Below are 27970 nucleotides of genomic sequence, written 5' to 3'. Positions count from 1 at the left end.
AAAAACAAAATGTATTTGTGCATAAAACAAATCACAATTGTCTACATGTAGCCCTGCTGGGGTGTCCTTGCATGTGTGTGTGTGTGTGTGCGTGTGTGTGTGTGTGTGTATGAGGACCAGAACAGGAGCTGCAAGCAAAAAGGTGTTTTTATGAGCCAATTAAATGACACCACCATCCTATAGCCCGGGGCACACCTGAAGGCAAGCAGCAGCTCAAAGTTGCAGCACTCCAGTGACCTTTGTGTGATAGTGGCATCACACACAAGAACTTCTTTTTTTTTCTCTTTTTTTACATAAAGGATCGATCATCCCAGCTCTTTTGTGCTTTCCCTCTGAACAGGTGAGCTCAATTATTTCCAACGGCCCAATTTGTAAGTCATTGAAGCGATCGTGTCGGGCAGATGGATCCAACTGAGGAGGGAGATGCAGAAGAGACGTCTGGATGTAATCTGCACATATTGTCCTTACAGCTACAAACCAGCTGATATCCTGCATTGAGGTGGTGGGCATTTATTCTATTATCATTTATCGTGATATATTTACTTTTAACGGAAGAATTTTGATTAATCATTAAAAATTCCAAATTCCAATTAAATTCCAATTAATCCTGTTTAAGACCCCCCGAAACTCTCTACATTGTCATTATTGTTAATTTTACCATTTTATCCACTGCTTGTTCAATAAAAGCATCAATAAATCTCAAAACGTTTGAACATTTAATGCAGGTAATATACTTTGTGATACAAATCTCGTTTCTTTATGTGACTGGTGTCCTAAATAAAACCATTACAAATGGGAATATTTTTTAAAATCAGAATTTGAGTTTGTGGAGCTCTATTTGCTGTGACACAATAATTACACAGTTAATTACAGAGTAATTATACTAAACAACATACTGTGTGCAGTTGCTCTTGAGTCATAATAAAGGGAACATTGAACAACATATTGATATGTATTGATTTTGATGTCGGCACTTGTCTCAATGTTTGTCACTGGTTTCATTTATGACTGTTTACATTTTTTACCATCTAAAACACTCTGAACGGACTTATTGCCAGCGTTGGATAGTAACTAGATATATTTACTCGATTACATCTACTTGAAAAATCTCCTCGTAGGTATATTTTTACTGAGTTGTACTTTTTATTTTTCTTGAGAAACGTTATTCTGAAGTATCTCTACTCCGACTTGAGTAAAATTTCTAGATATTTGGCCGACTGTGAGAAACTTCACTGAATGAAGAACAAGCTTGTTTTAAGCATAACGTCTCCAGACACGCTCCTGCAGTTTTTGTTTTGAAGTTCATAAGTTTCATACTGAAATACATTGATTTGGAAAAATGTTTTGTCTGATTTTGTTATTTTATAAATTTTATATCAATTATTGTCCTTTTTGTCCTTAAAATACCAACATTTCCATTTAACTTTGCAATTTGTTCCATCTGATTATGTAATTTTGAAATATTAAATGATTAAGAATTTGATCAGTTACTCAGTATTTGAGTAGACTTTTTTCCAAATACTTTTTTACTCTTGAATAATTTCTTGGATGCCCACCTTATACTTTTACTTGAGTAAAAATAGGTTGAAATAATGCTACTCTTAGTTGAGTACATTTTTTTGGGCGCTCTGCCCACCTCTGCTTGCTGCTGAAATGTGGTATAAAAATAAACTTAAAAAGACGAAAAGTTGCCTAAAAAGAATAAATAGTTATTGTCACTTTTATCAATATCACAATAAAACCATAGAACATCATGATAAAACGTTTAAGTCCATTTCGCCCACTCCTAATCCTGTGTTTTTGATGCAGAATCCTTTAACCCAACCAGCAGATTCATAAAAATGTGTTTGAAGTGCCAAAGGATACCTGCAGTAAATAAGAGTCCCCGTTGGAGAGCGGTCTCCAATCTAGGCCACTAGTCAAGGTAAGAAAGTAGTTACTGTAGTTTTATCACAGAGGGGTGGAAAGCAGTTCTTTGATCTTTAGTCCTCTCACTTTTGTTTGAAAATCAAATTTATTAAACTGGGGAATAACAACAATAACAGCATAAGCAGATTAAAAAAAGCACAAAGGCATCACACTAAAAAGCCTTGCATTTGATTATCTCCAATAATGAATATGTCACATTAGCAAAGAGGGGCTCAGGTAAGAAAATCACGAAAGCGCCGACAAGCCTATTCTCCTGCTCTTCTTCATAATTACCTTCCCCAGCAGCACGGCACATCCCTCTGTTTCTCTCCCCTTTAGGCCACCAGGGACGGATATGAAAGGGAATTGGACACCTGGGGCCACAAATACTGTAATTAAAAATCTCTCATTTTCTTGATACGTTGTTTGGAAACATCATTTCAATGTGCAACATGGTATTTGTTAGGGATCTGACCTAAATAAAGCCAAGATTAAACAGAGAACAGCACCGGGTCTTTGTTTCAGGTTCCTGCTCATTAGGTGAGGAAAGGAGGTGAGTTCAGCCACGACGGAGGTAAAAACGTGGAGAGGCGATATCCATACAAAAGAGATGCAACCTTTAGGAAGACTTCAGGTCTCAGGAGCTGCACAGTGAAACAAAATGAGCAGCTTTCACATATAAGATCAAAAATTGATTTGATCTGCATGATGTTAGAAAGAGCATAATTTTGATATTACTGTTCCAGATTGTAGAATTGTTACATCGGAGATTTAGCATCTTCTAAATGTTCTAGAAGAGGTAGGTTAGCATCTCAAAAACCCAAATAATACCTGAACTCTGACCCCAAATTCCGGAGAAGTTTAAAAGGAAGCTTCATGGATACAGAGCAATCCATGAAGCCAAAATTGATCCTGCCAGTTTTGGCAGGATCAGGCTTCCATACCTTTCATACATTGATTTTGAAATGATAAGTAATCTGGGCAGCTGTGAGGCCCACACAAACGATAAAACAGCTTTGCCTTCATCACAACTTGTCTAATGAGTAACAAGCTGCATCTGTCAACTTATTTTCACAGTTAAGCTGGAAAAAAGCCCAAAACTCTGAATCCACTCTGAAGTGAAGAGAGACTCGACCCGCCGCTCTCTGGGGAGCCTCCTTACAGAGTCTCCGCCTCTGATCCAGTGACATATTTACAGTACAAAGGCTCGACTCGGGTCCCCTCCGCACACATGCAAACGTACTCAGAGAGATAAAAGGAGTGGCTGATTTAATTAGCTCAATCATTAAATGAGGCTTAATTAGTCACTTTCCTTCAGAGAGGAGTTGAGCACTCTGTCATTACGGCGACATAATGAGCCACGCAGCACAATACGAGCCTCAAAGCACCAACAACAACAGAAGAAAAGTTTCCCCGCGCGTTGCAAAGCGTGCCGAGAAAGCAGCGAACGCTAAATCCCCGAGAACACCAGAGAAGCTTTCCAGAGAGACGACATGAATACAGTCGGCCATTCAGCCCTGTTTACTGTTTAGCGGTCATTAAGGAAGAGAGCAGCAGCAGAGTGTTGAAATTACAGGAATCATTTCAGCCCTTCGCACCATCAATAAACGCCTTTGATGTTTTATAACAAGAGCGAGCAGATTGGAGCGGGCTGTCTCTGCCAGTCTCTTAATGTAAGGTTCACCTGCTTGTTATGGCTGGGAGGCTGATAAGAAGTGATGCCTGTACGCCTCCCTGGAGTGTGATTGCGGGGTAAATATTAGCAGGCCCTCAGCGCCACCCTGCACCACTAAAACAAACCACTGTCCTCTCATAAAGGAATCAACACACTCAATGACTTTTTAAATGTTATTATGCTGTCATGAGGCTCGAGATAGGCATGTGCGTGCAAAATGAGTGTGAAAAATTATCTTGAGGGTGTGTGTGTGTGTGTGTTGTCCTGTTCATTATTGGCCAGCAGCAGAAGCCAGTCATTTCCCTGTCTTCATAAAGACCCAGCCCATTAAATTCTACCTCCAGTCAATAATTAGGACTCCACAAATAAACCAAAGGCAATTAAATCGATGCTTCCTCGGCCGATGCCTGGATCCCTCAGCCCACATGGACACTCCATCTTCAGCGCTGGCCTTATTCATGGTGGGCTGCGGTGGAGCCACTCAGTGCCCCCCCGGCCTGCTCAGGGTTATTAGGCAGCGCTGTCCCCTGATCCTGGCTACGGCAGCGCTGCACACGGTGGCCCTCTCTGGAGAGGCATTGGCTTTGATTTCATTAACCCAACGGTGGAGGTGAGGGAAGAAGAAATGAGCGTAATGTTTCATTTTGTTTTGAGTGGACATGTGGGGAAGCAGCGGGAGGGCGGGCCGGGCCAGGCCGGGGCGGGGCGGGGCAGCACTCGGCTTGGTAGCAGAGATGCACAGAGAAATTGACCGGTGGTGACTGGTACTGCACGTTTTTACGCTCGCCAGATCGTGATTGGTGATCGGAAACTAAAGGTGCATTCACACCAGCCCTGTTTGGTCCGCTTTAATCCAACTCCAGTCCGTTTCTCTAGAAAGTCCGGTTCGTTTGGGGAGGAGAGACCCTGATGTAACCCAAAAAGGCAAACTCTGGCCTGCTTATAAACCTTGGTCTCAGTTCAGTTGAATGCAGGTGTGAACTCCAAATGGATCGGAGACCAATCCAAAAGCAGGAAGTGGACTACAGCGCAGGGCATTCTGGGTAAATACAACCAAAACAAATATGTGTGTCTAGTGGTAGAAGGAAAAACCGCTCATGGTCTTTTACCAAAGACAACAGGGAAATCCTACAACCACTAAAATCTGACCTACTTCATTTTTGTTGACATTTTGTGAAGAAAGAAGTTGCGCTCAGTTTCTTCTCCAGAGGTTTCTCAGTAATTTCCTTCAGTATCCAGGAGAATAACAGGTTTTTCAATTTGTTTGGATAATTTGACACAGGGCACTGTGAAAGCGAACCGCAGCAGCTGAACATGTAACAAATGTTGCAACTTTGGTTCCCAATCAGAGTCTGCCAAACTATCCAGTGTGAAAACATCCTAAAAACCAGGATCTGTATTTTAAAAGAATCCTCAGACTGAAAAGAGCTCTTATTGATCTTACTGATGTTAGGAAAATTCGTTGAATTTCTGGAATTCTATGATTTTTCTCTGAATTTTACCTCAGTAAGATAATCAAACTTGTTGGTGGCTGCTAGCGGGCGACGTTTTCTTCCGTTTGAGAAAGACTAACTTTTCTAGAATCTGACATGTTGTACACGTACAAGGAAATACATTCTGGCTCACATCTATGTACATGATGATCAGGAAAAGAAATGATGTGAAAAAATTAGAAAAATGTATTTTATAGAAAAGCTTTCCAAACTTTCATACTGAAGTGAAATATAAAAGGCAATGTTTACTATTGGCTCAATCTAAGTTTACTTCTTAATTTTCACAAGTTAATGTAAAATGTTTTTTTACCCAAGAAATATGTTTTTCATACTTCAAATTTGATAGTAAAAATAATTTTTGCATAGTTTATATATTTGAATTTTAAGCAGTAGCAGGCCTACTCATTGAAAAAAGTTTTTTTACTAGCATTTTCTGCAGCTGCTAGAGAACAGGATTATTTTTTTTATTCAGTTACTCGATTAACCACCAGAATAATCAACAGGTTACTCAGTTATTAAAATAATCATTTACAACAGCTCTGGTACCAAAACTTTGGAGTCAGCAACATTTGGAGAAGGAGGCGCCGCAAGGTCTGACCAACCAATGAGAGACGTGATTTGGATGATGTCACACTTTACACTCAATTGATTCTATTCTTTTATATTTGAGAATCAAAATAACAAACAATGTAGATAAATTATTATCTTATTTATTTTTAACATATTTATTTTTAACAGAGATCAGTTCACATCAAAGGTTTAAACCAGTGATTAAAGTCTAATCGTAGAATTTGTTATTTTGACAAGTGGCAGTGGCTGACAGTGATTGTGAACAATAACCTGCACACACACTGGTTCTCCTCTCTGGAGCTTTTTCTGCACTGGCAGCCACACACACACCCCGACACACACACACACAGTGACTGATGGGTTTGCTATTGACAGGGCCACTGAGATAATAAAGTGCTGTCCCCCTGGCAGCTCCATTAGCTACTGACAGTGACAAGATGAGGCTGCTGCGAGTTTGCACAAATATATAGACACACACACACGCAGACACACACACACACGCTCTCATCCTGTTTCAGTGACAGGCCAGCCAGTTAGGGACATGGATCCCTCATCTTTCCTTTCACAGAGTCTATTTCTGTCTGTGTCTTTTCATCTGAACAAGTGTGTGAGTGCACCTCTGGGTATGATCATATTCCTGTTAGGAAAGTGTGTTATTAGTGTCACAGCGAAGGTGACAGGCCGGACCAGTCAACTTCCCCAGGTTCTGCTTGGTGAGCTTTTTATAAGCTGTGACAGAGAGCGGAGAAGCGTAGTGGGAAAGTCTTTCAAAGCTGTTACAGGAACATCCTCTGAAGGATTTTTTAAAACCAGTTTCAGGCTAAACTGGGGCTAAGCAAAGAACCAGCAACAACACTGGTTCTGGAGCCAAGCTCAAGGGGAGCAGAAAAAAAAAACAAGCAAGAAAAAAACAATCAAAATGTTGTGATTATGTTTCGTTTTGATTTGCCTAAACTGAGACAATAAACCATAAAAACCCTTTTGGCTACTTTAAGAAAAAGTTAAATTTGTCCCCAACGAACATCAGCTCAGCGTCTCGTGTCTCCAACTGGGTGGATTGTTTGCAGGGCTCCTCCTATTTTTCATCTATGTTTCTCCAGAACTAATTTCAAGATTTTCCTTTTTGAAGTTTGCTTCCATTTCAATTAAATTCACTGATTTATGAAGATCTTTTTTGACTTTGGTTAGCATTTAAAGTTTTTACCAGAAATGTACATACACTGTATAAAAAGTAATATTTTTTCAGATCATCTGATTTTAAACTAGACAAACACTTCCTGTTTTACGTCAGGATCACCATATTTATTTCTATTTGCTAAATGCCAGAAAAGTAAGAGATAATATTTACAGTTCCTTATTATCTGCTGAATTTGCTTTTTAAACTGTTTGGCTCTGGTGAAAAGTTTTGGTTTGTTTCCATGAGGTTTTCACAATAGTTTGCTGGAGTTCTGGCCCATTCCTCCAGACAGAACCAGTGCAACTGGGTCAGGTTTGCAGGTTGCTTTACTAACACACTTTTTCAGCTCTGCTTTGCTCTTTAAAGACCAATTTGTGTAAAAGGCATCACCCTGTTGGCTGAGGTCTTAAGATGTTATATATTTTCATATAATGTTTTTTCCTTATGAGAAGTGCACCCGTCCCTCTTACTGCTAGACAACATTTTAACCCAAATGTTTTGAAAAAACCAACCATGTGAACAGGAACAGCGTCAGTATTAGTCCATGTCCTCGATGCGTCTGTGTGTGGTGACTCTAGCAGATGAAGTCAGCACTTTGTGAATCGACATCAAACCCTTGAACTTGCTTTGCTTCACAATTCTCTGGAGGCAAACCTTTTGCTACCAGTTTTCCTTCCACTAAACCTTCCATTGATATGGATGTATGCAGAACTTTATGACCAGTCAGCTTCTTCACCAATTACCTTTAATGGCTCCTGCTTGACACTCATTTAGTCAGCAGCCTTTCCGTTTACATATTACATACAAAATACTCAGCTTATTAAACGTATGTGACCTTTTTAGTTTCAATTACCTTTAAACCATATTTGTCAAAATGACCAAAAATAAACAAATTAAATGTATCACAATGTATGTAATGAAGCTAGATATGAGTAAAAATACTGCGACAAACTGGCGACCTGTCCAGGTGACCCCGCCTCTCGTCCTGGACGTTAGCTGGAGAAGCACCAGCACCTCCCGACCCCAATAAGGACAAGGGTTTTAGAAAATGGATGGATGAGTTAAAATACATGAGATAAATCTAAAGGTAAACTGAAACATACCAAAAGTTTATGTTTTGAAATTTCTCTCACACAGTTTATCCACCTTACTGGTCCAAGAACAAAACACAAACAAAAAAAGTCCTGCAATTTCAATAACTGTTAACGTGTAAAATGTTTAAATGTAAAATGTAAGCAGATCATTAAGTCACTGAGTCATTAGGAATAATAAATATTCTTTACACTGAAAGAATCAAAACAAATCCTGTTGAGGTAAATTACATTGCAGCTCAAACTAAAAGCTTAAACACAATATGCAAAACTATCTTTTAATAATTCTCATCAAGTTTTCTGGCATTTAGCAAACAGAAATATTTTTGGCATTTCTAATCGACCTCAAACAAGTTTATTCTAATTTCACTTTAGGCAATGAAAAAAAAGTAGTGGTTTTTTATAAGCTGTATGAAAATATTTTGTTCCAACTGTAATTCTTTTTTTCTAGGTTTTTAATCAAGCACAAGATTTTGTTTTATTACAAAACTGTGCAGTTTTAATACCAAACACTTTGAAAGACTTTCTACAGAAATCAAGCACTTTCCATACCCAGAAAGAGACCAGCTGAAGTTCTAGCATTTTCAAGGACTTCAAGCACCAGTACAGAAAGGCCTGTCGCAATAAACAATAAATCAAATCAATAAATCGCATGACATATTAAATTGAGTTCAATCATTTCCATTTGATTGATATACCCATTTTTTCTCTTAAACTAGATGATAAAAGTTTTTAGTTTGGTGTTTTGGTCTCAACTAAACCTTTTTCAAGGAGAATTTTGTTTCCAGAGAATTCATAATTCACTGTATTGTTTTGAATAATTAAAATGTCTTCCAGTGTTAAATGTTCATTACAATTTAAAGTTTATTGATCTTTCAGAATGTGTTCTCGCATTATATTAGTTGAAAATAGTCTCAAAACAACAATATTGTCATTTATCGCAATATCTTCTGGGAGAATTTATCGTCCATAAAAATTTGTTATCGTGACTTTGAGTAAAGAACTGGATCTGATTAATTAGACGCCTTAAATTTTAAAGGAAACACAACGATGATTTATGTCACCCGAAACGATCAGGACAGTCTCATATCCACATATGAAATTACAATAAAAATAAAAAAAACAACCCACGCAGAGTGAGATAAAATGAAAATATAGGCAGAATAACAATTTAGAGAAATAAATAAAGAAAAAACAGAAGAAGATGGACTTGAAAGGGGATAGAAAAAGTCTGATTCGGTGAAGGGGGGATGACTGCAGAGGTCCCAGCGGACCCTGCAGGGACCTGGGGGCAAGTCTCAGCCTTGTCATACTCTCCTCCTCCTCTTCCTCCTCCACTCTGCACACCATCTCCACCCCCCCACCCCGCTCCACCACCGCCCCTGTTCTGCCCACGGAAAACGTCGATAGCAGGCTGCCGGTGCCGAGGTCTCTGGTGGACACTAGCTCATTCTCCCGGCATCGACAGGCCCGCCAAATCAATATTTAGTTCCCCACTAACAAGCTGCCTCGGGGTCTGAGCCAGAGAGAGAGGGAGGGAGAGAGAGGAGCGCGGGACAGAGGACGGCGGAGAGAGACAGAGCAGGGACTGAGAGCTGTCCAGCTAGAAGGGAAAAACATGGATTCAGAGTGTGTGCGTGTGTGTGTGTGTGTGTGTGGGAGGTGGAAAGGTCAGGAGAAGATCTGGGGAACAAGAGAACAGTGTCTGCTGTGTGTCGTGGTGCGGAGGCGACGCATGAGTGCCTGCAGCAGCTGCTGACATGAACACACACACACACACACACACTCCTCGACGCTCTCAATCATACGCGTATCACAGCGAGCAGACGTTGACAGTGCTCAAGCAAAGCTCCAGCAGAGAGCACTCACAGATGAGTGGCTGTGAGCACACAAAGGCTCCAGCGGTGAGGATGCACTCGCCCGTCTTTGTTTCATCTTTTGAATCATTGTTTTCGAGCCTGGAGCAGGATCACCGGGGTGGGATCTCAAATTCTGCTTCTATTTACTCGATTTGCGTGAACCTGCTGCCCTAATTTTTTTATTTATTTTTTCTCATTCAACACTGACAAAGCAGGATATTTACAAACCTGAGCGCACATTTATAGAAATGCAAACATCTTCAGATTAAAGATTTGAAACTCCTAAGAGTTGAAATTATTTGTAAAACAAAAGTCTTTAGGCAAAAGTCAACATTTTAATAAACATTCAATGCAAACCTATAGATAATCCTGAGTCAGATATTAAAATGATAACTGATTCTGTCCAACTACATGTACAATTAAACGCAACTACATGAGCAGTAAGTAGGAGAGACTGTAACATAGCATTCAGGAAAATGTATTTTGGTCAGCTTGATCTTTAGAACCAAGAAATATTACAACTATGTATTTTTTCATGAAATCACTTAAACATTTTTTTTTTAACAATTAATGTTTTTACATGCATTTTTCTTACAGATGTTGTTTTTATTATATTTAATCTAAGTCACACTGCTTTTAGCTATGTATTAAAATCAGTCACAAATTAAAGCTTGTTTATGTTCTGCATGTTAATTGTATTTGTTTTTACTTTTTCCATCAATCTGCTACAGATGAAAATTACCCTCTTTGGCTAAATGCTAGCATATTTACACAATGTATTCATTTTGATTAATATGCACTGTCCTGTTAATCAGATAAATTAAATTCATAATTAAAGTAATCATAAAACAATTTGCACACAAAACAAAAAATTAACTGCAGCAACAATCAGAAGAAAAAAAAGGTTAAAAATCCTCCAAAATATCATGTTAAATGTTTTTTTTCCAAGAGAGTACCACTGGATGTCCACACACCGTCCCACCAGGGATTTCATGCCCACTCATAGATTTCCAGTAAACAGATCAAGACCACCTCTGTCCTACGTTCTGTGTCAATCCCGCAGGAGGTCCTCGCATTGATCAGAACATTTTAGCTACGCTGTAGAGAATATAATCCCAAGGATCTGCTGACTTCTCATTATGAGTTTCAGTCTCATTTAATAAACTGTGGAGGATTATTTCCTCAGCTCTGCAATCCAGAAGTGGAATATTGGACCTTCTACATCTTTCAAAACTCTCATCATCATCATCATCATCTGATAGTCAGCTCAGGTTTCTGCAGGGATTTGGTTTTAACAACCAATTATATTTATTTCAAAAAGAAAAGGACACTTTTAAAAACAAAACAGCCATTTTTGATTGAAAGGCCACTCAGAAATCATCACTCCAAAAGAAACCAAAACAAAAAAAAAGAAAAAACCAATTTGCAGTTTGCAAAGTCACTCAAACACAAAGACTCAAATTTTGGACATATACCCTGTTGTCTCAAACTAAAATTTAAGTGTTCGGCTGTAATGATCATCATACAAACTGTGATGTACGAGGGTGGCAGCATCATGCTGTGAGGATGATTTGCTGCAGGAGGGACTGGTGCACTTCATCAAATCACTGGTATCATGAGGATGAAACATTAAGTGGAAATATTGTAGCAAAAGACGTGAGTCAGTGACGTTAAAGCTTGGCCATAAATGGGTCTTCAAAATGGACAATGACAGTAAACATATCACCAAATGAGTAACAATAGAACAGAGTCCGGAGTCGCCATCACAAACTGACCCAAACATTCAGACTAATTCAATGTCAGACAGTAGCTGCCTTTCCATTGACCGTATAATGTCGTAATTTGAAACTTCAAAAATAAATTTGCTTAATAGAAAATTAGCTACGTACTGCACAGTGGGGCAGTAGGTAGCACTGTTTCTTGCAGCAAGAAGGTTCTGGGTTCGATTCCCGGCCCGGGGTCTTTCTGCTTGGAATTTGCATGTTCTCCCTGTGCATGGTGGGTTCTCTCCAAAAACATGACTGCAAGGTTAATTGGTCTTTCTAAATTCTCCTTAGGTATAGATGTGTGTGGTTGTTAGTCCTGTCTGTCTCTGTGTTGCCCTGCGACAGACTGGCGACCTGTTCAGGCTGACCCCGCCTCTCGCCCAAAATGTCTCGCTGGAGAGGCACCAGCACCTCCTGACCCCATTAGGGACAAGGGTGTTAGAAAATGGATGGATTGATGGAAACACGTCAGTAGAAAAAACTTGTTTTTTCATAAAATGATTTTGCGTGGGGTGATGTGGTCTGTTGGTCGTATCAAAATTGGTTTATTTCACAAAACTACATGATCAACTGGATGTTACTATTGGTGCAAACCACAAAAACAGAAGACAATATAAGTAGTTGAAGGGTCATGGTGTAGCATGTTTTTTAATGACTTACTGCGTTAAACTTATTTTCAAGTGCATTTCTTATTTAATAGAAACACTACAATTACAAAATTGTGTTTTTTTGACAATAGTTGAATATCAACTAAGTTTTGTGCACATTTGTAATGGAAACATAGCTACTGAAAACAAATACTGATGTGTCTCTTTATATAGCACAAGTCAACATCTGGTTCCAACTGTGTTCACTATGAAGATGTGTTAACCCAGTAGAATAGGTAACTATTGCTGCTGCATGTGTGTGAGACTGACCTTCTGCTGGAGGATGAAGTTCAGGTGGTCCAGCCAGTCCTGGTCTCTGGACGTTTCTGTGCAGGTGGTCAACCTCTGGAAGCGCAACAGCAAAGAGACGTTACTTATGTTTTACTGACGGGAGACAGAAAAATGAACATTTTGCAGTTATACTAAAGGCCTTGAGGTGAAAGAAGGTATGAAGGGGGGTTGTTCAATGACGCAAATTACAATAGAATCTTACATCAACCTATTAGGGTTTTATGTCTACGGGCAGAACTGTAGCTTCACACAACAGAGAACCTTGAGGCAATGCATCTGCATACTGTGCAAATTTAAACAAAACTCCTTTTTACTGCCAATAAACAGTGTGGAAAGTAACCGCATACATGCACAACTTAGCATTTATGCAGAAACTTCAAGCCTCCAGTGTTGCTGCTGAAGATGTTGTGACTATTTTAAATTTTAAGGTCTGAAATGACTGAAGAACAGTCACCGCAAACCACAGATTTTTTATTTAAAAGTTTTCGCTTAACAGCAATTCATATCAAACGAGACAAAGTTAAACTTGAAAGTTTTTCCCTACATAAACTGACCAGCTTACAAGATTCAGCTGAAAAACAGACATGAAAGGAATCCACAATTAGTTATATCAATAAAATTTGAGAAACATTTATTTCCGATGCAAAAACAACTGAAAAATTACTGTAAGCTGTTTAGTTTTAAGCAATATAAATTAAGAACAGTCACACTGACGTCGCCATGTTTACGCTGTCACGTTCGGCCCTTTCAATTTCAATCAGAGAGCTTCACCAATGCAGAAATGAAGAAGAAAAATGAAACTGATGGTGAACAAACTGAAGAAGAGGAGCGAGTTGGACAAAAAAGCTGGTGTTTATGCTGCTGCTGCTTGGAAACGACAATCCGACAATATGCTGTAAAGAGCCCCAGTTTCTAACTCAAACGGTTTACTTTTAGCATCAGGATCAAAACATTCACAAATATATTAGAACAGTTTGTGTCAAACACTAAAAGATTATTCACAACCACTTTAAACATCCATTCATTGTATTCCAATCTGTTTTCATTTTGTTAGCTCCTGCTGGTCGTGTTAGCTCCAGCTAATATAATGAACAGTAGATCACAAGCCAATCAGGTTGGCCTGTTTCAGCAGATCGAATAACAACATATGAAAACGTGGGAGTTTGTTTTGTGGGCGTGTCAGCCCTCATGACCGCGAGGTTTTGTGTTTACAGGATTGAGTCCACTATAACCCAGTCGCAACATCGCCACAGCATTGATTGTGTGAGTGAAAAAAATAGCAAAATCTGTTGGCAAAAAATATAAGAAATAGGATTTTACATTTTTGAATTGTGAGTCTTTACATATGACAAACGACTTATGTTAATGGAATAGGAAAACTACAATGTGTTTAGGCCAACATGCTTAACTGGAGAATCCCTTAGAGAGTCAGGAACAGGAAATCATACAAAGCCCAACTCTGAGTGTCTTTAACTACTCATTTATAAAACACATATTTCCATAGACATACCTTTTTATTTTATTATATTTACATATTATGTCATATTTAAACTATTCATAATTTGACTATTATTTACATTTTTATAACACTTATGCTTATATTTTGTAATATTTTAACTTTTTTTGATGGGAATAACTGTCAACAAATAAGCAGTTTCCCGTTGGGGATCACTACAGTGTTTCTGATCCTGATATCCAGTCGGTATCATTTCACCTCCTTGGTTTAGGACTGTCTTCGTCTGTCTGCAGCATTATTCTAAAGCCAGCATTTCTAAAACTTGGTAGCAAATTGGGAGAAAGAAAAAGAAAAAACCCATAAAACTTTGATGATTACAATCTTTCAAAAATGCCTAATGGGACATTTCCCTTGGCTCCGGATTGAGCTCTACCAGTTTCCTCCCAGTGTATAATCTATGGCCGCTGTATTTACTTTATCAAACAGCTGCATAACTCCACTGATACAGCCGACTTCCCAGGGTTTGGACACAGAAGCTCTGAGGGTTTTCCTTTTGGACCTGGCAGTGAGACGTTTTCACCTGCATGTTTATTGCTCGAGACATCTGCCACTGAACAGAGAGTCCTTGGATCAGGGTTGTTTTCACACAACCATACTGGAACCTGGGGAGATTTAGATGCTTTTTGTTGCAGCTTGTTTACCTTTTCAGATAATACAACCAAACCAAAACAAGAAAACACATAACCTTAAATTTACTTGACTAAATTTATTTGGATCTGATAGAAAAGTGCTGCACTAAAAACAAAAACTGAGACAAAGCAGATCGTTTGTGGCTGAAATAAACTCAGTAAGTGCGCGTCCACACTTGGTAGATATATAACAAATAACTGACCTTTCATCTAACATTAGGGTGCAGAAACAAACAAATTAGAGCCTTATTACATCTGGATCATTAACTCCACAAGTTACCCAGGGAGCCTGGAGCTGCTCAGGTCTGTGCTGCGTTGCACACCATGGAACGGACAGAGGCAAAAAAACAAAACAAAACAAAAAAACCAGGAGAGCAGCGTGATGTAAGAGGGTAAATATGAGAGGAGCGGGTATTTTTCAGCACACACGTTGTCTGCATGCAGTTACATCCCATTAATACTTTGGTTTAGACTTAGACTGACTTTATTGTCATTTTGCATGCACAGGGTGTATACAGAACAAAATTTCGTTGCATACGGCTCAGGACAATTATAGAGGCGGCTTTAGTGTCATCAGCTGACGAGCTGAACTCTTCAGGGAATAATCTGATGACAAACTTTTCACTTCTACACTGAACCAACATACCAACACTAATCCTCTGCAGCAAAGAGAAAAAGATAGATTTAAAAACAGTTGGGCTTATAAAACTTAACTTATGCCTAAGGATGAACAAAAAACATCACTTTCTCTTGAGGATTTAACACAAAAAAAAAAAAGAACATGACTGTTCCCTTTGTTCTATACAGTAAAACAATTAAACTACAAACTCTGATCAGCATTAAGGCTTATAATTTAAAGATAAAAATCAGATTTTATCAGATTTTACACAAGAGACTCTTCTGGAAGCTCTGATTAACGTGAATCTATTCTCACCAAATTCAGACTCCAGCAAACAGTAAAACATCAACATATGTTTAAAAATATGACAACATATATTAGATGGGCTGTACACAAACATTAAGCCAGTATGTATAATTTTGACCCTGTGTGGTTTAGAGAAAACCAACCCTTCATTTAAGCCTGTGAACCAAATTCTTACTTTTAAAAATTATTATTTCATTATTATTTAACCAGGAAGTTGAAATAAGAATTCTCCTTTAAAAATGTGAAGCAACACAAATCAGAATTTCACAAATTAATGAAATAATTCATAATAAAAAATAAAAAAAAGACAAACACAAACCTCCAAAGTAAAACAATGACATTCCTCCTTCACTGCATGTTTTATAAAAGTTAGACGTTTATTTGTCATGTGCACAGTAGAAACCCTACAATGAAAAAGTTACTTTAAATCCCACTTAAAAAGGTAAAGAAAAGTGTGAAATGTAAAATAACCTTATAAACATAGCAACATATCCATAAGTACCAATAACAGGATAAAAGTAGTAAATAAATATAAATTTTATACAACAAATAGTGCAAATAAAAATTGAGTAGCAGATCATTGGTAGCAGTGCAAATGTAAACATGTAGCCAGTTCACTGTAGAGTCTGATGGAAAGGAAAGTTATTAAATCTATTTGTGCATTTCACATCAGTCATGGCGGCGAGTATTTTTAGTTCAAGAACATTTTGTAGATTAATCCAGGATTAGAGGGTTTTGCTAAAAACTTTCAAAGTCCAGGGAAAAATTTAAAAATAAAACTATTGGAGGCACGCAATGGTGATTATGAGTAGTCTTACAAAGACGATATTAGTTGCAATATACATTTATTTTCTTCTCTCCTCTCTTTTATTTCTGCTTCTATTTCTCTGTGACCTGCAGCATTTTGAGAAATATCATTATTATCTGCTTTTAGACTCAGTCCAACTGGCTAAATACTACATTCACTGCAAAACACAAAATCTTGCCAAGTAATTTTGGTCTAGTTTGTAGAACATTTACCTCAATACACTAGAAATAAGAGAAAACTAACTTACAAGGAACTTTTCAACAGTAAAAATAAGCTTGTTTTAAATCAATAATTCCTTAATATTGATCAAAAAGTACTAGGTCTATTGGCAGATTATTTCACTTACAACATGGGAAAAGTTTCTTGTTATAAGTGAAATAATCTGCCAATGGAACAAACACTTCTTCATCAATATTAAGAAATTATTCACTTAAAACAAGCTCATGTTTCTTGCTGAAAAGTTACTTGCAAGTTTGTTTTTCTCTTATTTCTAGTGTACTGAGATATTTCCACTAGAAACTAGACCAAAATTACTTGGTACGATTACATGTTTTTGCAGTGTTAGCATGAAAAATGCAAGTTCATAACACTTGGAATAGATTATTCCACTCCAAAAAGTTCCTTATGATATAAATATGCAGATTTATTGGCGACACAACGTGCAGCCCTAATGACGAGCGTATGTAAACTTCTGACCAGAACTGTAAGCGGGGTGATGAGAGAAACTTACTCTCAACCTGTTCTCTGTCATACAGGGGTGGAGTCGCTCGGCAACGGCTTCAAATTGGTTTCAAGTGTGAGTAAGTGCCTGGTGAGCTCCTTCTAATCTAGTGATAGATGAGGTGAAGTCCCCAGAGATCCGGGCTGATTGTAACACGGCTGTTAATTGATGACTTTGTTGCGAATGATCTATGGTGGAGAGAGGGCCTCACCAAGTTGGAAAACAGTTGGAAATACTTCTGCAAGCGTCCAGCAGTCAATAACGGGAGCTTCAGCTCGGTGACGGCTTTGATGCCAGGAACAGAGCTGCACTTTGTGAAAACTTGGAATGAGTTTCCAGATTGAAATCAAACAGCTGTAAACACAGCGCCGGACCTTTCTCCATGTTACCTGAACTCATGACCTCATCGGTGCATTTTACACATTTCACCAACATCAACAAAGCTCAGACAAAAGCAGACATTACTGAAAAGGCACTACTGACAAATCACTACTTGCAGAGTTTGAATGTTCAGTTTTTGCAAAACATCCTTAAAAAAGAAAAGATACTGTTGGAATTAATAGCACATACTGGAAAAAAGAATAAGAAAAACATGAAATGGTGAAACAAAAAACATCAATGTTGTTGCAGCTCCTCTGGTTTTTCTGAAAGCTTCAACCCCAGGAAGACTTCAACAATAAAAAAAACAATATTCTTCATCAACCCGTTTCCAGCATCTTCGTACTGCGGCTGACAGGATCCAGGATTCAGGCTCGTCACTCACCTTTTGGTTTACAAAAATTCCACCTCAAATTTCCAGTCAGATTGAAATTCGGAGTGTTTGCCGGACGTCTCACTGAGTTTACCCGCCTGTTTTGAAGAAAACATTTGAACCGTGTTTGCTGAGTCAGGTATATTAACGTCCATCATCAGCAAACATAGTTTGTATTGGTGGATGGAGAAAATGTCTGCCGATGTGTTTCCTGTACACGTCTGTCCAGTCGTTACATATTTAATTGGGATTCTACCAAACATGAGGTTGTTTCATTGAAAAATAAAAAATATGTATTAATAAATGACTATTAAGCACTCCATCAAATAAAAAAACAAACTATTTAAACAAAATAAATATAAAAAGCTCATTCATTTTATTTATTCATTTCAGGAACTTAAATGAATAAATATATATATACATTCAAATACATATGTACATATACATATACATATATAGTGGGATACAGCCACTATATGCTAAGTTATGGAGGAAGAAATGATACTCGTTTTGAGATTAATTATAGATCTTGTCACATTCTTACTTAGTTAAACTAATGTCTGTAGTTGAAGACATTAGTTACCATTTATTTGAATATTTTCTTCTACTTGTCATGTCTGTGGCTCTGACCTCTTTTCTCTTAATTCTCAATTATATTTCCCTCCAAAGTAACAACTTTTTGAAATAAACTTTTTAGTAGGTCAAATTGGTGTTTAAATCCACTAAACCTCTGAGTTTGTGTCATTCGTAGATCACTGATAGAGAAGCAGCAGCTTTAGCCACACCAAGGGATCCAAATTGTGACATTTCTGGAGACTTTTTGGCCTCTTGGCAGCAGCTTTGTGCTTCTCATGGTGCATATGTCTCTCTACAGCCTTAACCCCCACAGTGCCCAGCTTTTTTAAAATGAATGGGTTTGGCAACAACAATCGTATGAGTTGGCAAAAGAAGTGAGCCAATGGCAAAGATAAATCTCCACTTACCCATGAAAGACGCAAAAAGGGTGTATTAGCAGCTGGTTAGCAGTAGTCAAAACTGCCTAAAGTCACAGAATGCAGTGAAGTGTCCAAGTGCAACTCAAACTTCTGACTGACAAAAATAAATAATTAAGACCTGTGATTAACGTATTTATGGACAATACAATAACTGGACAAGTAACTCACTGAACATCCTCAGAGTAGTGAGTCCATATTGTTTTTAAGTGTTGACATTTCTCACTTTTCACCCTCAAAGTCACGGCATACCTTAACATCGACGTTGACGGTACGGTATTTTTTCAGGTTGTAGGCGCGAATGCCAATCAAAAACTTCAAAAATTTTATAGCAGGAAAACTCTGTCATGTGTGAAGAGCTCTGTAGGTTTTTCTAAACAAGATATAAATCCTCCTGAAGTCAGAATAAAAATGCTGTCCTTTGGCCTTACCTGATCCGTTTCCATTATATCTGCCAGATCATTCTCTGACATATTGAGGATGGAGGCAGCGATGGACTTGGCTTTGATCATGGACTTGGCTGAGAGGCTGTTCTTCTCCGCCACAGAGCTGGCCTGCCTCTGCCTCCTCCTGCTCATCAGCTGCTGTTTGACCTCTTGAACGTCTAAAAGTATTTCACTGGCCAGGGTCTGAGAAGGGAGGAGAAGAAGAGGAAAAAAGAGGGAGGAGAAGAGGATGATGAAATGGATGTAGAAAAACAAGAGGGATAGCGCTGCCCGGCAGATGAATAAATGAAATTGATCAAGCTTGCACCAGAGAGGCTTAGTACATTATGGAGGAATATTGAGTTTGACAAAGTCAGATTCTCCTCGGTTTTGCCTCACACTCCCCTGTAGGAGTGTGGACCTCGGGGTTTGTTGCCCCGTTGATTGAAAGCTGAGGGAACACGGCTTTGATATTAAACACACCCTGAGTTTCTCCGAAATCTCCACAGGCAGAGAATCACGCTTTGGAGAGGGAGAAAGATGGAGCGCTATGAAAATACAGCCATTCATTTATTTATTTGCTTTCTGAAACGTCTTACAGTACAACAGGGCAGCATAACAGTGTTAATAATTAAGCTAAAGAGGGGCTGTCTCAAATGGTGCCCGAGTGGGCGGCGAGCGAGACGAGGAAGGCCTGGGGTGGCACGGCTGTCAGGCACTAAATGGGAGTACGCTCTAAATACAGAGAGACAATTAAATGTTAAAACTGCCACTGTACACTAGGAAGTCAATAAAGTAAACTCCCCTTTGCTTCATTTTGAGCTTATTGATCGAGGCAATAATCTTCTGCATCATTCCCCTGCAAGCCAGCTGAAAAGCTGACCTTGGGTGGATTGTCAGGTGAGAGAAAGCTGGAAACAACAGAACTCACAGAGAAAGAAAAGCACCGGCAACAACTTGTTCTGCAACAGGAAACGATATAAAGAGAGAGGCTGGTTTACGCTGCTGCCGCCGATACAAAGTCCAGCCGAGGGACCCGGTTGATCTCACATGCAGCTCATATCTTAAATCTTTTGAATTTCACACACATGTACCAGATGTGGTTTGCATCAGGAGACACAAAGTAAACAGCATCTTCCCATACTCTGTTAGAAAATACAGAAAAAGGCAGTTTACGTGTAATTTCAGACCACAAATCTTGTATAAACTTATAGGTGAAGAACTTGGTAGAAAAAACAAAATGTGTGAATCATCTGAGCATGCCCAATACGCTACAACTGCTTCAATTTGACTAGCAGTCAGATTTAACTTCATATAATTTTACACCAAGTAAAGAAATACCTGTGTTTTTTTCACACCAGACTGTCCAGTAGACTCAATTTGACTGGAAATCAAAATTGCAACATTTGCTACATTTTCAGCTGCTGCGGTTCACTTTCAACCCGAGCTGTTAAACAAACCCTTCGAGCAAGACTTTCACTTTTCTTTTGGTTGTATTTACCCAGAATGCCCTGCGCTGTAGTCCACTTCCTGCTTTTGGAGCGGTCTCTGGTTGTCTTGGCGTTCACATATGCATTTGAATCACACTAGAGTTCACTTCAAACAAAACGATATCTAGATTTGTATGCGGACCAGAGTTAATAGCGTTCTTGGAATTTCAATATGGCGACAGCCTTAGACATTATTCGCTGTAGCCCTTATGATCATTTTAAGTTTTCATTTCCATCAGCAAGCACCTGTTTTTAATATCTTCAGTTTAGATTTGCAGGCGCTACATGGGACATTGATTTTAGGTGCATTCTTTCATGCGTGTCTTGTAAAATAATCATCTTTCTACCACAGCTTACTACTGTTCATGTGAAGAGCAGCCATATTGAATCCAGAAGTCGAACTCATAACTGGGTTCAGCCGGAGTTGGTCCTGCTTCAGTAGCGTTCCAGTTGACTTTTCTGGCTGGGAAGTCTGAATTTCCCAATTCAAAGTTCAACTGGAACGCAGCATTAGTTCATACTGGGGATCTGAAAGCCATCTTCAGTCTTTTGAGGCCTCTAGATGCTATTACTTTAGCTAGTGCAGCCTAATATCTATTGAAGCATTTCCTCTAAATCTTTGGCCAAATTAAAAGTGTCTGCACATTTTTGACAAAACATAAACCTTCTGCATCACAAATAATAACACATACTCTTAAGGTTACTGGACAGATTGGAAAAATAAAGAATGATGACAGAATGCAGCTCTAAAACATTTTAGTTTTGGTCAACAGAAAACATAAGAGCTGTATGTTACAGGAAACACAGATTACAGCTTTGCACAGCAAATATGACTGGAAGCAGTAAAAGCACATTCTGTGTTTGAAAGACTGTAACTGCCTACCTTGACTTGAACTTTTCCAGTAAAAGTTTCCTAATTCAGTGTGTTTCATGACAGAGAGGTTAAAAGCCCGGAAGCATAACGCATAACGTCTTTTTTAAGTTTCCGTCTTTGGGAACAGTGGATATTCTCTACAGAACAATTGCTTCTCAAACATTCACTGTTCATGCAGTTTTATTTGACAAGTTTTATTAATATAAAAGTTTATCACGGATTTATGCCAAGATGTTTCTGCATAGTTTAGACGAAAACCTGGCAGGAAAGAAAGAAAGAAGAGATGGATGGATGGACAGACGGACGGACAGACAGACGGACGGATGGATCCTTGTTTCCTCTGACTGACAATAAATAAACAAACGACTGATGTCAAAATGAGCTGAATGGATATTTTAGTTTAACTGGGAGAGTCTGACTGGCCAGTTACTCTTGAAGCTGACCGAGCAGAAAACCAGTTAGTTTAACTGGTGAATCTGTTTGTTTCCCTCAAACAGTGCTACATTGAATTCATAAACACAACAAGCACAACTCATTAATTATGCAACATCCTATTCAAAAAGTAATGCCTAAATATCCAACAAATGTAACTTGATCTGCTCTACAGAAGCCTCCAGAAGATCAAATTTAATTGGCTGCTAATCATTTTGATACATAATAGATCAGTGTTTCAGCAGAAAACACAGCGCAGTGCAGAAACTGACCATAATGGTGTGTTTTTCAGCGAGGATAAAAAGTCGAAGCTTTCTTTGGAGGAGAATAATCTCAGCATGTGTATCTGTGTACTGTGGATTGGTCGCAATACTCAGGGCCACTGTTTAGCAGTTCAAGAGCGGTGCTTACAGCCTGGGGCGTGTGCAGGGGCCAAAAGGGTTTGCTGGCACACAATAGAAAAACACACTCACACACACGCACACACACACGCCCGCACACCCCCCCATACGCGCACCCGCACACACAGAAAGAGAGAACAAAAAAATAAGCTCATAAAGACACTGAGATCTCTGCACACAAACACACACACAGCCCTCCGGTCCTGATCAATACATGACAAGAGTAAATCTCCTCCGGACGTCAAGCAGTCCAATCAAAGGGCTCGCTGTTCTTATAGGGGATCACAAGAGCCGGGGGGAGACAAACAATGATGTGAATCCTCAACAACAAGACGACGGCCTCGGCAGCTCGGGGTTATGGGAACGGAAGAGACGAGCATGACACGCATTTCTGTACAGTAGCGCGTCTTTTTCAGGCTCCATGTGGATCCGTGGTGTCCAAACTTTTTGGGATAAAATCGTTATGATGAAAACACAGGGGGCCAACATTTCTAAAACAAACTTTTTGGGCCTTTTTTTTATTTTATTTTTATTTACTCTGAAATCAAAATAGTCAAACTTTTGCAGAAAACGGATCAGTAGATTATCGTAGATAGAAAATATAAACAGCATCCAGTTTAAGGCAGATCCAGAGTTTGATTGTTTTCTGAGTTGCAGGATTTGCTTTTCATTAAAAGCAGGTCAATAATTCTGGCTCTAGTTATTCTAAAATTACAACAAATGCAAAAACTTTGTTAGTAAACAGGAATCTATTTTTTGCATGTGATATTATTTTAAGAAGATATTATTTATCTGTAAAAGACGGAAAAGTGTCCATCTGTATCAACCAACTATGTTGGCCAGATTTGCTCTATTCTAAAGTTGGTCGAGGAGCCGCAAATGGCCTCCGGGCCGCACTTTGGACACCTCCGGTGCTTATTGATTAATGATTATTGTACATAAACAAAAAACTATTTTACTATATAAAACTATTCACAACCCTGGCAGGTTTAGATTTAAGATAATCATCATTGGAAATTGGACAGCAAAACACAATAAATATAAATCTATTAAGGAATAATTTAATGTGCTTTTATTTTGTCTTGTTAGAAAATTGCATATCAAATGTAATTTTTTGCTGTATTTTGATGGTTTATCTTTGGTGATGAGCTCCAAGTCTATGACAATGGATGGTCTCCTTGCCATCACCCTAATCTTTTCCTTGCACCACAGATTCAAGAACAAACATGTTGGTAAAATTTAAAGACTACTTGAAACCTAAATCCTCCAGGCTTATGAATACTTTTGGGCTTAACTACAATGTTTGACATCTTTGCATCATATTTGCTCCATATTGACGAGAATATTAGATTATTTGGATAAAACGCAGTAATTCCCTGCAGGAAGTTAACAGTGCATTCTGTCCATAATCTGTCTGCCACCTGGTGTATTTGTGAGCAGAAAACTTCCACCGTTGTTATCTATCTGTCAGCCATTTCTCTTTCGACAGACAGGTGTGAGCTGAACTCAGGTGATGGACAGTCTTTATCACTTTCAGGCAGATTGACACAAACACAACAGTGGGTGATGAATTAGGCCCAGAGAAGGAGAAGGGCGGCTGCTCCAGATGCTCCGATTTTCTCCATGGTGGTCTGTTTCAACCAGATACTCGCTGCAGAAAGACACAACCTTATATCTCACTGTCCAACACTTCTCTAAACATTTTCTGTTTTTGATCAGGTGGACTTATTAATAATATTTCTTTCTATTTTCTAGAACAATAAGGAAGTTGAGTGTTACACACAGTCTCTCAGGGTTTGGTAGAATTAACATTTTCTGATATTCTTCTGTAAATTCACACAATAAGATGTTGCTTTACCATTTCTAGATAATGTTCTTTCCTCATGATGTTGTAAAGTGTACCAGTCACTCCCACAGCATGACGTTACCTCTACCATACCTCACAGTTTGGAAAGTGTTCTCAGGTCTGCATGTTTTCTGTAATATGGTGTCTGTAATATTGGCTTCTTCCTCTGTGAGCGGCCTTTCAGCTCATGTCAGAACATGGCTCATTGTGGATCATGACACTCTTACCAGTCTCGGCTGCCATTTTTGTGAGGTATTTTGCTTCTGATATACACACTTTGCATCAAAACACACCGACTCTAAAGGACGAAATACAAGACTTTCTAAAAGAAATGCTCGCTCCCATTATTTTGGCTTTTAGCAAACAAAAATGTTTCTGGTAACCCAAACTGACCTAAAACACGAAACGTTTAATTAAAACAGTTAAAACAGTGAGAAAAAAACTGCTGCGTCTTTTCATTCAGTGTATGTAAATATCTGGTTTTAAATGGAGATAGCTAATGTCATGTAGGTGTTAAAATTCAAACTGTCCACCAGCTAAATACAGTAACACAGCTTTAAAAATAGATCTCAAAGCTTCCCAGTGGAGATCCAAATAACTCTGTACAGCAGGGGGAGACGTATCATTACTGCTTCTTTCTGCTGAGATCACACAACTGTGCAAAAATCTAGAGTCCGACCTTTGATTATTTGTGTCTGGATCAATCAATCTCCAGGCTTTATGAAGGTCTGAGTATTTTTTCTTTGGACTTTGTCTACGTTTTTAGTCCAGTATCTGAGGATGTTTAGATGAATGTTTTTTCTTTGCTGCGGCCAATGAGCCATCAGGTCTCAGTTAGCACTGCTCCTCAGCGTTACTTTGTTGTGTCAAACAAATACAACCTTTGCCTAATCACTTCTAAAACTTTCTGAAGCAGACAAGCGGCTCTCTGCTGTACCTTGATGAAGCAGTGAAGCTGCTCCACCTGCGAGCCCGCCTGGCCCAGCCGTCTCTGAAGCCGGTCCAGGGCCTGGGAGCTGTGCTGGGTCAACCCCTCCATTTGCTCCGTGGCGGTCTGCTCCAGGACGGCCAAGGCCTGCTCACCGGCGCCAACACGGACCTGCAGGGCCTGGATCCGCTGCTCCTGAAAGAAGCAAAATAATCCACAGAATACAAAAAAAATAATCCACAGGAAACAAAAATATCCTGATCATGTTGGTGATAAAAGCTTCAAATATCAGCAGAAAATCTCCATGTGACGACCAACCAAACAAAACAATGTTGTGCTTTAAATTTGTGTCTATTTCTATACCGAGCTGGAACACAACAACTGAATTAAATGTGAAAGAGTCAGTAGAAAGCATCACATATACAGATAAAACCAGATGTCTACATACACTGAATAAAAAGACACATTTTTGTTTCATTGTCTGTAGTTAAATCAGATCAAACGTCTCTTGTTTTCAGTTATTCAGAATTACCTAAATTATTTCGATTTGCTAACTGCCCAAAAACTTATTGAGAATTTTTTTTTTGAGATTTTCTTTTGTGACTTTCTTCAGATTTAGAAGTTCACATATATTTGTTCAGTATCAGGAATAAGTATCTTTTAAACTGCATCACTGGGGTCCTTTTGGGTTTCCTTAATCAAACTTTTCAATAGTTTGATGAAGTTCTGGTCCGGTCCACCTGAACTGGATCAGGCTTGTAGGCTGCATCGCTCTCACACACCTTTTCAGATTTACCCACAACTTACCCAAAGGATTATTAACCTTTAAGAAGTTTCCAAAGGCATGATATCATCATGGAGTAGTGATGGACTCTGACCTGAACCTCCAGAGCCACATAAAGACAGTTACAAAGTCGGCCTTCTATCACCTGAAGAACATTTCCAGGATTAAAGGACTAATGTCTCAGCCAGATCTAGAGAAACTCATCCATGCGTTTATCTTTAGTCACATTGATTATTGCAACAGCGTCTTCACAGGTCTGTCCAACAAATCAATCCTTCAGCTGCAGCTGATCCAGAATGCTGCTGCTCGCGTTCTGACTAAAACCAGGAAGATAGAGCACATCACACCAGTTTTAAAGTCCCTCCACTGGATCCCTGTAGCTCAAAGAATAGACTTTAAAATACTGTTGTTAGTTTATAAATCACTGAACGGCTTAGCACCACAATACATTAAAGATCTGCTGTTGTTGTATCAACCTTCCAGACCCCTCAGGTCTTCTGGTTCTGGTCTGCTCTGCATCCCCAGAACCAGAACCAAACGAGGAGAAACAGCATTCAGCATCTATGCACCAGAAATCTGGAACAAACTTCCAGAAAACTGTACAACTGCTGAAACACTGTCTTCCTTTAAATTTTGACTGAAAACCCACCTGTTTAGAATTGTATTTGAAATGTAATCAATTATGAATTTAACGATGGCACTCGACTTAATGTAATGTTTTGATGACTCTATGTTGCATGACTTTGTGTTTTTGTGTTTGTTAAGATGTAAAGCACTTTAAAATGTCTTGCTGCTGAAATGTACTATACAAATAAAATTTTATTGATTGATTTGATATGGGCTTTCCCTCATTTTTAAAGACATAGTAGTCATTCCATGTATAAGTTTTGCAGCATTTAGCAAATAGAAATAATTTTGGTAATTCTGACTAAGAGAAGTTTGGTCTGATTTAACCTCCGACGGTGAGTCTTATTTTTCAGTGCATGTAAACTTCCATTCAGTAGAGTAAGGACAATAACATCCAGATAATAAACAGAATTTGCTTGTTTTCTGCCCGCAACACAAAATAGCAGCTAATATACTTCAAACTGCCTTCCACTCTGATGAGCAACAAGCATCTGTTTCGTTGGTTTCTAACCTTTTTCTCCATGTCCTCTTTCAGTTTTGCACAGGACGCCTCATGCTGGCCTTTCTCTGTTGTTGCAACATTTAACCTCCTCTTCAGGGATTCAATCAGTGCCTTCCTGTTGGAGGCCTCCTCCGACAGCGTTTTTACCTGGACGGACAGAGGGAACAGTTAAATGTACACAATTTAATTTTACACAGTACACTGTTTCCTGCAGAAGTATTCACACCCTCCAAAGTTTATGTTTTGTTATCTTAATTGGATTTTTTTTTTGTTGCAAAGTTTAAATGTGAAGTGTGAGACACATTGGAACTCAACCCTCTTTACTTTAATACCCCTAAATAAAATCCACTGCAGCCAATTGCCTGCAGATATCAGTTATTCAGTTATTGATGATAAATAAATATTTATCTGTATGATTTTTGTTACTTTCTCCACTATTTGTTCCATGACAGAATCAATAAATATGAGTAAATTCAAAAACATGATTAAGTGCAGTTACTGTGTGCAGGTCAATAATGTAAATCAAAACATTTTAAAGTTTGTGACATCCTGAAAAATCTCATTTGAAATGGGATTGTTTTCAAAAATACTATTTGTGTTTGTGGCACTATGAATGCTGTGCTACACGAAGTAATAAATAGGATCATAATCTTTATTGTTATCAGAATATTAATACAAAAAGTCCATATTGTCCACTCCTACATGTACCACTTTAGTAAATGCCAAGTTTTTCAGCTCCCATCATCTTGACAGCCATTTTAAAACAGAACGTTTCTTTTTCAGTTTGTGGTGTAACATCATAAAAGTAAAATAAATAAAAACCAACATCTAATCCATTGGTT

The 27970-nt window shown here is 38.6% G+C and overlaps 1 protein-coding gene across 2 annotated transcripts in view; it reads right to left on the bottom strand.

The window, feature by feature from the left end:
- The window catches only part of cntln (centlein), a 112081-nt gene that overhangs the window by 6179 nt on the left and 77932 nt on the right, over positions 1-27970 (bottom strand). For both annotated transcript variants that reach the window (XM_014476186.2, XM_023333206.1), the window contains 4 exons: positions 27138-27275; positions 25225-25410; positions 19251-19448; positions 12457-12531 (listed from right to left, as the gene is read on the bottom strand). In XM_014476186.2, the coding sequence (XP_014331672.2) occupies positions 12457-12531; positions 19251-19448; positions 25225-25410; positions 27138-27275 (597 nt within the window). The remainder of the gene's footprint in view (positions 1-12456; positions 12532-19250; positions 19449-25224; positions 25411-27137; positions 27276-27970) is intronic.

This window comes from Xiphophorus maculatus, chromosome 5 (genome assembly GCF_002775205.1).
Source record: "Xiphophorus maculatus strain JP 163 A chromosome 5, X_maculatus-5.0-male, whole genome shotgun sequence".
NCBI classification, from domain to species: Eukaryota; Metazoa; Chordata; class Actinopteri; order Cyprinodontiformes; family Poeciliidae; genus Xiphophorus; species Xiphophorus maculatus.
Note: the sequence above shows the minus strand (reverse complement) of the source record. Positions and strands in the feature narration are given on the sequence as shown.